The sequence below is a fragment of the Castor canadensis genome, chromosome 15, assembly GCF_047511655.1.
Source record: "Castor canadensis chromosome 15, mCasCan1.hap1v2, whole genome shotgun sequence".
NCBI classification, from domain to species: Eukaryota; Metazoa; Chordata; class Mammalia; order Rodentia; family Castoridae; genus Castor; species Castor canadensis.
The window spans coordinates 4,947,427-4,960,209 of NC_133400.1; the positions used below are offsets into that span (position 1 = coordinate 4,947,427).

The window sequence follows — 12,783 nt, forward strand, 5'->3', positions numbered from 1 at the left end:
AATTGCAGCCATAATTAAAGCAAGAAAGCTATACGTCTATTAAAGTTTTTTCTTTGATACTGGAAAACTCAATTCATGACCTATATTTTATAAAACACACACTTGAAAGGGATTTTATATGCCCTCTTCCCATAGGACGTAGCATGTTGAATCTCTTCCATTTACTTAAGAAGGAAGGTGGTTCTATACATGAATTAACCAGGGATTTTTAGAGGAATATGCTCATATGTTAAGGTATTTGTCTGGAGCAATGGAAGTGGTGGCCATGGACTTTGTCCTTGGAAGGAACAGGATTCTCAGAGCAAAGGCTGTGGGAGAGGCCACCTTATCAAGCTCTACACTTATAAATCTTCTCTAACTGATGTTCCCAGACAACCTGACTGATGGCCTCATGAACAAATCCTCAGTTTTCCCCACAGTGTCTCCCAACCTCTGCTGGGGGGCTCTGGCTGCAGTGAGAGGTGGCCATTGGCGGTGGGCTGCAGGGTGACCTGACAAGCCATGCCATTAAGAAATGACTGATAGGTGGGTGCTATTTCCTCTTTGCTCCCCTACACACACACACACACCACACACACACACATACGCACCAGTTTGTAAGCCCTAGACTTTAGGTGGCAGCTGTGATTTCCTTGTGACATCACTGTGGATGAGATGGTTGCAGGGCAGTGGATGCTGCCTCTGGGAAGGAAATAAAAGAGCTGCAGTCCTACAGGCTTGAGTTTGAATCAGAGATGCACAGATCACAGCTGTTTGCCCTTGGAGGGAGTAACTTAAGCTCTCTGAGCATCTGTGTGCTCCACAGTGCTGTAGCAGTGAGGCAGGGATGGAGTGCAGACCAGGACACAGCACAGAGCAGTGCCGAGGGAACTCCTGGAGACTCCCTGCTGCTTTATTCCCAGGGCAGGAACCCTCTCCTCCCTCTGTCCTACAGAGGCTCCTGGGAGCTTGCTCACCTTCTCCTGGGCAGCAGTGACCAGGATGTACTACTGACTTCCTCGTTAGTCTAAGAGCCATGTAGAGTTGGGGTGTGAGTTGTACACCCCACATCCTCCCTGAACTGCAGTGAATCTGCACATAGTAGGCACTCTGGAGACACTTGTTGAAGAGATGAACAAATTGCCAATAGATGTTCATTTAAAATTCAAATAAAAAGGAAGACTATAGTGACTTGGAATTTCTGCCACCTAGACCATTTTTTCCTTGAATGGAATTTAGTGGGTGTCCTCTCTGTGCCTGGGACTCTGCTGAGTGCAGAGAGAAAAATCACTGGGGTCTCAATCAAGAAAACAGAAGGTTTAGAATCCAGATCCCACCTGAGGAAAATTTATAAACCTATTAATGTTTACAGTATGACTGTAATTCCATAAAGATGGAGCTGGGTACAATAGTCCAGCATTGTAAAATGGGTCAATAGATAGTAATGTTCCATGTGTCATGGATTCACCACAAAAATCGTATATAACCTCTTCTCTCCAACTCTTTCATTGCCACCTGGTCCAGGCATGCTCAGAACGCTGAAATAACTTTCATTGTCCTACTTCCATTCTTCAGTGAGCATTACAATTTGTCTTTTAACAGTCAAATCAGATTCTACCACTGTCCTGCTTAAGACCAGCCAAGGGCTTCCTACTAAATTTAAAATATAACCCAAACTGATGGAGTTGTAAACCAGGATCTGCAAACAGTTTTGCAAAGGATCAGGTATCAGACATTTTGGGCTTTGTGGGATATATAGTCTCTGCTTCAGTTACCCAATTCTGCCAGCACAGTGTGGAAGTAGACACATTTAGTGTGTCAATGATGAGCATGTTTGTGTTCCAATAAGACTTTATTTAAAAGGACACAGGCAGTGGGCAGATTTGACCCATGGCCCATATTTGTGGACTCCTGTTGAAAGTGATCTTGCCCTTGCCTACCCCCAGAGAAGTACTTTCTGGGAACTTCTCTCCCATCCTCCAACCATGCCAAGTGTCCTTTGTCCTTTCATGTCATTTCTGCCCCCTTTGCCCTTGATACCCTTGCCTGGTGGAGTCCTTCCCTCACAGAGCTCTTCCTTCACCTCCTTGGAGGGGCTTTGCTTGCCCTCACTGTCATTCTACCCATCACCTTGTTCTAGTTCTTCCAAAACCCAGGGAGGAGTCCACAGCCTCACCTTATTAAAATACAGTTAGTGACTTGACCACAGACACTTGCAGTTAGTGAGTATAAACCAGAGAAAGCCATAAACAAAAACAAAAGTAGTAGAAGAACTACTGTATCCTAATTCATGAGCTTAGTAGAGATTTCATTTAAAACCCTTTCATTACAAGCACTACTCAAATATGGTCAAAATGTCATAAGGCATATTCTTTGTCCCTACAATCTTGCTCATATAAATTTATCCTAAATAAATGATCACAAAGTGGGAAAGGATGAGAGCCCCTTCCTGCAGAATCGATTATAAGTGCAGAAAAGTGAAAACAGCTTAGATCAATAGGGGGGATGGTTAGCTAATGACAATAGATTCAGACATCGGGTGTTTGCAACAGTGATGTCCTGATGTCTATTAACTAACAAAAGCATCCCCAGGACCCTGTGGAGTAAGGAAAGAGCCTTGCAGAAAAGAAAACTGTATACTTGCACCTCTCTGTGCAGAGATGCCTTCTGTATAGAAAACCCAGGCACTAAGTGACTGTAGTTATCTCTGGATGGTGATATTTGACATAATTGTACTTTCACTGAAAACATTGAAAAAAGGTGAATTTTTATTTATTTTTGGTAGTGCTGGGTTGAACTCAAGGCCTCAGGCTTGCTAGGTAGGCAATCTACCAGTTGACCACCCTCCAGCCTTTTTTGCTTTTTTAGTCATTTTTCAGATAGGGTCTTGTGCTTTTTGCCTGGGCTGCCCTCAGACTGGGATCCTCCAATTTCCACCTCCTAAGTAGCTGGGATTACAGGCATGAACCACCACCCCTGACTGAATTCATTTATTTTTTTAAAATTCATACTTAACAAACAAGAGGCTACATGACCAATATCGCAGAAGCCTCTAGGATTAGTTAGAAAGCTAAGCATGGAAGAGAGAATGATTTAAAAGTCTAAAAATGCCAGTGAAGAAAAACTTAACAGTAAGTGAGCCAAAGAACCACACCACAGTCACTGACACAAGTAAACAGATTACCATAAAAGGGCATTTACTACCAGGCTATCCCTACTAACTTTATACAGAACTGGTGCCAATACCAACTATCAAATGTCACTTCCATCTTTATTCAGCTTAAGACATTTTGGCCAACAGTAACTGCCAACCAAGCCCAGCTCTCAGGATGGCTAGCCACCCAATGGGCCGTTTTCCTTTATGTCTGGCCTGAGGAGACTTGTTCAGAAATTAAAGTAATTATGCCGTGAAGAGACAGAGGCCATCTTAGAGGAAAAATAAATGACAAACAGCTACATCCTCCCATCACATCTTCAGAGAGAGGGCCTCTCCCACTGTAAGATGAGACTTGGCCCCTCCTGAGATCAGCATCCTGTCTGGCTCTGTCGTAGATTTGCCACAATTTCAGTTGTTTATTCATTGCTGTGTCACTCCATGCCTGTGAAGACCAGGAGGAAAGGAATAGTATCTGTCTTACCCATTGCAGTGCCCTTGGAGCCTACAGCACTGCAGCCCAGAGGGGATGTGGGGGAAAAACATCGGAGGGAGAAACACAAGGAAGAAGAGAGGAAGTGAGGGTGTGAGAGAATTATTGAGTTTTCAGAAGAGAAAGAATGAGGAAGTAACTGTTCTCTCTGCCCACCTTCACTAGCCTCAGCCCCGAAGCAAATGGTCCTCTCACGACTCTGACATGTCCTGCCCCCATCTGAAGGAAGATGAACACAACAGATGTCTTCTTAGTCACCTGGGTTGAGGAATAAGATATTCCTCCCATTGCCTGTCTGCCCTGACATCTCTCGAGGCTGCTCCTCTGCCCAGAGTAGGGTGCCATTCTCATGGCCATCCCAGCTGCTATTCAGTGGCCAAGCCAGGGAGGGGGAGCAGAGCTGAGGCCAACCCCACAGGCAGTTCCCAAGTCTTGCTGAAAGGCAGCCTGTGCACTGGATCAAAGGTGCCTAGAAGTCTGTCCTTCTGGGGACAGCTCTTCATCTTCAGGTTTGGGGACCAATATCCCAACTACCTGGCCCCTTGCCTGGGATCACTCTAATGACAGGTTTGATAGCATTTCCTAAAGGCTAAGCCCGACTGCCCACCTGGTAGCTGGCATAACATTGTACCTTGCCTTGGCTGATGGTCCTTTCCTGGACCTCTCCTTCCCTGGGGTTCAGATAAACCATCAGCCCTCAACCCTTATCAGGGTCTCCCTGGGGAATGTCATCACATGCTACTCATTGCTCATGGTTAGCCCTTCACAAAGGTGCCCAGAAGACCACTGGTGGCCAGATGTCTGTAAACTGGTTATAGTGGGGGCACTGGTACAGATGCCCTCCAGGAGTCTCAAGGGCCCCATACCTGTGCCCTTGAGGCCTGGCATGTCTTGGGAATTCAGGGAACACCAGATTTACCCAGAGACCTTGCAGGCCCATGGAGCAGCCAGAGCCTTGGCTTGGGCCCCATAAATCAAGGCTGTGACTCTACGAAAGGAACAGCTCATGATCCACAGAGTTCAAAGACCATTATTTTCTGTTGATCTGTCTTCATCCGGGAGTGATTCCCCAAAACAACACCCTGGAGCGTAGCGCTGAACAGGTGGGAATGGGCTCCCGTCTGCATGAGCAGATAAATACGGGTGACCTTCCTCTGTGATGGATCGGTGCTGATGGCGTTCAGGTACACAGGAACGTGACAAAGCTGCTTGGCTTGTGGGAGATGAATTCTCCTTGACACACTAACTGTGTGTTTCTGTGCTTTACCTTTGCTAAAGGGCGTAATGCCAGAATACAAAGAATAACTGCGGTATCAACAACACACCGGCATCCTTTGAGCATTTGTTATGTTTTCAGGACGGGATGATGCATGCTGTCTCAGTTAATCCTCGCACACAGGCTCTAAGGCAGGCATGACCACCTCACCCCCACTTACAGTCAAGGAAGTTGGGGCTTCTAGAAGGTTCAGTAACTTGACACCTCACCTTGTTAAGAATCTGGGTGGAGCATTAAACCCAGTTCTAGGCCACAGTGCTGTTTATAGTAGCAGTTACATAATTTGAAGGACCTGGTGCAAAATGAAGTGTGGGGTCCCTTGTTTTACAGTTATCATGAGGTTTGAGATGGTGACAATGGAACATTAAAGCAAGCATGGGCTCTTCTGAGCGTGGGCTTTGTGGGGCTATATGGGCCACTGTGTATGCTGCTGGCTCTGGGTATGTGGACTCCAGTGAAGGTGTTGTAAGTGATGACAAAGGCCTCAGTTTTCATCCTGTTTTCCCCAGAGACCAAGCAATAGCTAGCAGTTTATGAGAGGGTTTCAAGTAGCCTGGCTCTTGTTGGTCAGGGGAGCTGGTCATTTTCTCTCAGGAGCTGACCTGCAAAGAACCCATGGATGCAAGTGCTGAAGCAGGACAGATCCAAGGCTAGGTAGCTCTTGGGGGGTCCAAAAACAGCTGTGGGCTGCTGTGTACACACCTGGATGGGCCTTCAAGCAGCATACCAGTGTTGACCCAGCCAGAGTTTGACCACTGAGTTGAGCAAATTATGGCTGCACCCTATCGGTAAGTTCCCATGGTTTCTGACCTTTAGGAAGAAAGCAGTCAAGGGCAACATGGTGCATGGGAATGAGCGCATAGCCTGAAGCTAGGGTCATGGTCACTGATTCTGTCTCCTCCACCTGCTATAATGTGGTCAAGTTTCCACACCTCTTTGAGCTTCAGTTTTCTCAACTGTAAGGTGGGGACAGTGGGATCCACCCCAGGTGGAAAGGTTAGTGGAGAAGATGCTGTAGTTTATCTAATGCCCTAGGTACACAGTGGGGGGCTGACTAGTGCTCGGAGAGTCTGATGGATGTTTTCGTCATGAAGTGTACGCCACATCTGAAATCTGAAGTGAAGGTAGATTGATGGAGGTTAAATATCAAACTGTGTCTCACAACACTTATTTGTGAACTGGGAAGATGCTGAATCCTTTCCAAGGTCAGTGTGTGTCCCTTCCTGAAAGATGGGTGCTGTACCACGAGTACACCACCTAGGACTCTAAGAGCTCCAAACACGGGGCACTACAGAAATAGGTGATTACAGTTATACCCATCCAGAACTTGTTGGTAGAATTTGAAAAGCTGGGGAGGGGACACGAGAAGGGTGTGATACCATCTTTTCCAGATTCACAGTCTCATGGATGCCCCAGGGGCATACTTCCATGGTGCTAAGTAACCTAAAATCAAATTTCCTCCAAGAGTTTTTTTTTAAAACATCTCCACATTCTTGACCCTAAATCTGAGTCTATTTCAATGCCTGCTCTATAGTTAACAGGTGCTGAAAAAGAAAACAGCAACCAAGCCAATTCTGCAACACCAGTGGCAGCTCTTCCACACAGACATCTAAATCTTTATTTTATGGGACAATACCAGTCATAAATAGAAGTTTCAGGTGGCTTATGCTTTCCTGGAGCTGCGTCTACCCCTAACTGAATAGCTTTGTGCTTTAAGAAATTCAGTGTGCATAAAGGAGCCTATTTTTCTTTGAGACAATGACATGGATACAAAGCACTAAAAGCTGAAACTCTTTCCTAAACTTTAGGAAGGACACAGTGGGAGGAAAATTGGGCATCATCTAATCTCATACACACAAAATGTGCAAAGACACATGCGTGCTCACAGCTCCCAAAGGCACCACTGTCTTTTACATTGAGAGCATGCTTGGCCCATCTGTATTCTAGTCTCTCCGGCCTGGAGACCACAGATGGAAACCAGGAGTCATCCTGCCCTGCTCAGACTCTGGTCTCTCTAATGGCTTTTCCCAACAAGACTTCCTGACCTGTTCAGCCTGTGTTAGTAGATTTCTATAAATATCAACTCCACATTCCAGGGTCTCTCTTACCAGAAGCCCTCTCCCCATCAAAAGCAGTCCACTGAGAGGTGCCATGTGACCCCGAAGTGTCTAATCTACCTTCACTTGGCCTTTTTCCACCTCTCCAGGCCTGTTTTTACTCCTCTGCCTCTACCTCTCCCCCGAATACCCTCCGGCCCACACAGCAAATTCATCCTCATTTGTACAGACTGCATTCAAAGTTGGGAAGGGAGAGGGCTGCTTCTGCCCTTGGGGGATCTGATGAGGTGCACAGAGACCCATGGGGGAGCTGATGGGAGGTTTGAGGCATCTTGCATGCAATTATTCACCTGGTAGTCTGAGGAGGTTACCATGGCAACATTGCAGAGTCTCTGGTATCTACATGTCATTGATACATCCCATCAATTCAGCAAAGGGGGAAAAACAGTTAAAGTGTTCCTCTGGCTCCCGTCTCCTGTCTGGTCTGCTGAATGACTATTATACTCATTGTTTGGGCATATTCTTAGAGCCAGCACAGTGGCACTCTTAATATGGTGCTTTTCTTCACTCAAATCTATCTTAAAGCTAAAAATCAAAGTTGAGTCAAATAGGGATTTTCCTCCTCTGTTCTTCATTTTCTCAAGCATTATACTCAGGAGTGACTTCTGCTGCTGGCCATGGAATGCTTTAGTTAGTCTGTTCTGGGCCAAACAAAGAGCTGTAAATTCTAAAACCTCCCCTGACAGGTTCAACATAGGGAAAAGATAGCAAGGAGCCCTCCAGTACTCTTGAGTGATTTCCAAAAGAGCAGGTACATGCTTTTCCAGAGAGAGAGAGAGAAAACGCCTTGCCTTTGGCCCTTTAACTGAAAACAAAAGGTTTCTCCATGGACATCTTTTAAGGAAAGGGAAAAAAAGTCCAGTGTGTCTTACTAAGATTGTTCTTTTTAAAAGGCAATTATGAAAAAAAAAATCACAGACGAATTTATAGAGAAGACTTTAGTTCTCATCAAAACTCTCTGATGGCAAATTTGGCTCTGGGCTTGTATAAAATGAGTCAGATTTACACAGCATCCACCATCAGCCAAGCATCAGAGACCTGGACGGCAGGCATCCTGGAAGCATCACCCACAGAGACAAGGTTAGGTTCATAGCTCCTGATATCCCAGTTCTGCTCTGAGCTTCATCTTTCTAGCCTTGCTTCTACACAGAAAACCACACATCAAAACTGATGCAATCCAACAATTCTGAGCAATACAACAATATTTAGAATCCCCAAAGATCACACTGGACCACTGTCTCAGCCATTACGCTAGTAGTAAGCCAGCTTGACCTACCTGTAGGTGACCCTTCCATGACATGACCAATGTAGGGGCCTTCTCGAAAGATTGGTCTGTTGTCATTCTGATCAATCACGATGACTTCCAGAGGCACTGGACCCTCCAGAGTTTTGCCGTTGACATCAGTGGTCTCCACAAATAGCTATTTGAGCAAAGAGATTGGGAGAGAAAGAAGTTGTTAACTCATTATGAAAACTGAAATCAGTTCCCTGGGGAAAGTAGGTTATGTCAGCAATTTTATGAGCCCTTGGCGATATTCAAACTTCGACTTCAAAGGGTTGTCACTGGGAACAGAACAGAAACTAAACATTCCAGAAAAAAAGGCAAAGAGCTGCTCATGTTAGATTCCCCTTGGGAAATTTACAATTAATTCATCAAGCCTGCAAAGAAAGTTAAAAAAAAACCAAACAAATCAAAACTCATAATCAGTCATAGATGTGAAAAATGTGCTTCCATGGTTTCTGTCTTCCAATATCATTTTCCTTAAAAGGAATGTTATGCTAATAAAACAACCATGTAAGCAGGTATGAACTGAGCACACTAAGGGCTAGCTTACAGTGTTTATGGTGATGTCTAGAAGTTCACATGGCCTGAATGTGACCTCAGGATGCCTTCCCAGAGGCCCTTTATAGAGTAGAGGGATTTCATAATTCCACGAAACACTTCCACAGAGAATGAATGACTTTCAGATCTTGATGGAGAAGGTAGCATTTAAAACCAAACCTAGCTTTATTATTTGTCTTGGAAAGAAGACACTTCGCCATAACATTTCCAGTGAATCACACTGACCTCATGTTTCTGTGCTTAATTCAATCTTGGTTTCACTCAGTGTTCACAGTAACACTTCTTGGATGTCAGTGCAAAAACGAGGTGGCAGTGCGCTTCCGATGGCAAAGCACATGGGCGGTTGGAATCCCCAGTACCAGGTCACATCTCTGTGACCTTGAATATAGTACTCAATCTCTTAGTTTCCTCATCTGTGAAATGGGTTAATAAAAACACCCTACATTAGGGATGGTAACAACCATCAGTCAGCTAGTTTTCACACAGGCTCTCTACCTACTACATTCACTCATGGATCCTCACAAGAGCCTATGGACCATGTTAGGAGGATGGGATGAAAGCAATTAACTTTTGTGAATTGATGGAGGACAGATTTGACCTTGGGAAGTCTGCCTCTGTGGCACAATATATATCAACAATATCAACTGTTGTTATTGCTGCTACTGTTACTGTTATCGAGACTAGTCAACATTAGCCAGAGTTGTGGAAATGAAAGACAGACACTCTTGATACAAATCCTGCTCCATGATGGCATTGTAAGCCTTTTGGAAAGTAGCAAGTAAAAAGTCAAGAAAAACCATGGAAGATCCATATGCTTCATCCCACAACACACCACGCCTGGTCCTATTTGAGATAAGCAGCACTACTTGGACAAAAATACTCGCTGCTGTGTTATTTTTCATAATAAAACACACTGGCAGCTATGTACGTGTCCAGTGGGAGAGGACTAGCTGATTCACGTTAGTGTAACCATATGTGAGACCATGACCACTTCACTAAATAACTGTTAAATGTTGCTGATCCACTTAGTGTGAAAACACGCAGAAAAGCATATGTATTACTGTGTTCCTCAGTTTTTTTGTCAATGTAATAAAATACCTGAGCAAAACGATTTAAGGGAGGAAGGACTTATTTTGGCTCATGATTTCAGAAGTTTCAGTCCATCACAGTGGACGGCTGTGGTGGAGCCATATTCCTCAGCTCAGAGCAGCCAGGAGGCAGGGGCAGAAGATCTGAACTGACTGGCTTCCTCCTCCTTCCCCTTTTATTCCACCTGGGCCCCCACCTGTGGGATGGCACCACCCACGTTCAAAGTGGGTCCTCCTCCCTTAGTTAATCCTCTCTGTAAACACCCTCACAGACACACCCAGAAGTGTGCTTTACTAACCTCCTAGGTGCTTCTCAATCTAATCAGGTTGACAATCCGCTGAGACTTGAAGGAAAAGAAACAGAAGGAGCTAGTCTAGTCAAGCAAAAAGAGTGGGAGACATTCCATACCATAGGAATGGCAAGCACCAAGCCATGCTCGGGTAGGAACAAACTTTGTATTATTTTGGAGATGGGGAGTGTTAGATTAAGTCAAAGAAGAAGGGCCTAACTCAACTCCAAATGGAGTAGGTTGAGGTTTGTCCAAATATAAGGTTCTGTGTGTAGGAAAATCTGAGCCAAGTGAGGGGGATTCTACCTGTGGACTGTTGGAAAGGCAGAGATGAGGAAGGCAAAGTGCATCCTGCCAGCTCCTAACAGGGAAGTTAAGTAGCTAACTAAGTAAAATACCTAACAGGAAATGCTCGTTGTTTACTCAGAGGCCCATCTAGTTTAAGAAGCCACATTGAACTGGAAATTGTGTGAATATACATGAAGAACTTGCTAGCACACAGCCGTGTCCACCAATCCCTTTTACAGAGAAACCTTACTGAACTGTTCTCACGTGAAGGTCAAACCACAGTGAACAAATGCCAGCTTTCTGAAGTGAGGCTCTCACATTCCAGAGGGGACCACCAGTGTCAGGAAATCAATGCTCAATGATGTCCTCACCTTCCTTCTGTCTTCCTAATTGAAATACCCCAAACACATAAATCCTTGGTTTGAAAAGCCCAGGACAATGTTTGTTTCCTGTGAATGACATGAGAGATTCTAGTGGCTGAGTCTGAGGCTCAGAAACAAAGCAAGATAACATTCTAATGCCCTTCATGCCTGAAGTGAGAAGCTGCTTCGTAGAAGCCCACTATGAGAAGGACAGACAGGTAGCTATCGGCAGAAAGCCACGGAATAACTTCTCAAAGGAAATGGAAGACAGCAGCCCTCACTAGTCCTTTCTAGATCTCCTTGGACCTGAGCACTTCTGTTCCCAATGGTCCACCTGCTGTGAATGAGGTGTGATTAAAAGAAAAAAAAAAACAGCTATGTGGAGCCAGAGCTAGGAAACATGATGAAAAGAGTGAGGACCGGTTGTCCTGGGCTGTCATGTCTGATAACTTACCTCACAACAAGTAGGGCCTGAGCTCTGACCACTCACACGTCTCACCAACCACTGGATTGTGAGTTCTAGAACCTGGCTCTTCAAAGGTTAGTCCACAGGGCAGAAGCACTGGCATCCCATAGGGAGATGCTTCCTTGGGACACAGGATTGGAGACAGAAGTCCCCAGAGTCTTCTAGAGCTTGGGAACAGCATTCTAAGTTAAGATACAGGAAAAATAAGCTCCAACCAGAAACTGGATCATGTCACCTGCCAGGAACTCCACTGGACTCACGAATCACCCCAAGTGCACAGCCCAGGCAGGGTAGCTATCGTCTGGGGTGGCTATTGGAGAAGTCTTCTCACACACATGCACACACACATACACATGTACACATACATAACAGAGACATACACAGAAACACACGCAGCACACAGCACAGACATACAAACCCACAGTTTCCCATGAATCATTTTTGCCATCTTTGTCTAGCTTAAATCATGCACTATGAACACATTTTTCCTTTTCACTTTCTGGGAAGCTTTTGGGAAGAACACAGGTAGAAAATAACTGCTCACTAACTGAAAAGCAAAACACTATAGAAATGCCATAAAATGGAAACCTGAGAGAAGGTACCTGAGGACTGGGGACTCTGACTCACCTCAGTCTCGGTTGTGATTTTTGGACCCCACCACTACAGTGTCATTCTCCTGAGTGAGATGGAATATCCCTAGGAGGTGACATACCAAGAGTCACCATGAAAGCTCAGCCATTAGGAAGGTGTTAAAAGTATAGAAATTTACATTTGCACTGGCACCTGCAGAGGTTCTGTGGAGAGTAGGTACTGCCCACACTGTGGACAACCAAGCCCATGTGTCACTGGCCTTGGTGGCTTTGGGTGGTAGGAAAGCTGTTGGGGTAGTACTTCCCCAGCCTGATTGAAGGATCCTAGGAGGCCAGGAGAGATCACTGGGCCTAGATCCAGGAGACCTGATACTGAAGACTTCTGATGCGCAGGACCCAAGCTCTGAGCAGAGCACACGTCTCTGGACCTTAGTTTCTGTGATGGGTGAAAGCCTTCCTGCCAACCTCGCAGGATCTTGGCACAGACTCAACTAACTCATGGAAGAATCAGATACAGCCGTTGCTGGATTCTCACCCCAATCTTACTCCCAGCTTTCAAGGGCCAGCCTTAGCCTGTGCTAGAAAAGGTAGAACTATTTTACACGTAAAATAATTTAACCAAAATATTGTTAACAGTCACTGTTGGAGGTGAGGAATTGAGCAACTAGAAAGCATGACCGAGGCTGTCCTGTGATCACCATCTTGCTCTAAGCCTATTCCAGAGGGTGGCTGCTCTCAGAAATCACGGCAGAAACCAGAACCAATTGTTTTCTCCAACAAAGCTTCTTCTCCATCCCCAGTTGCCCCATCAAGTCCTGTCTACACTGCACCTTCCTT

General features: G+C 45.3%; 1 protein-coding gene across 6 annotated transcripts in view; it reads right to left on the reverse strand.

Annotated features, from left to right (window-relative positions):
- Window positions 1-12,783, reverse strand: part of Cdh13 (cadherin 13) — a 1,135,782-nt gene that overhangs the window by 347,523 nt on the left and 775,476 nt on the right. For all 6 annotated transcript variants that reach the window (XM_074055575.1, XM_074055576.1, XM_074055574.1 and 3 more), the window contains one exon: window positions 8,296-8,440. In XM_074055575.1, coding sequence (XP_073911676.1) covers window positions 8,296-8,440 — 145 coding nt within the window. The remainder of the gene's footprint in view (window positions 1-8,295; window positions 8,441-12,783) is intronic.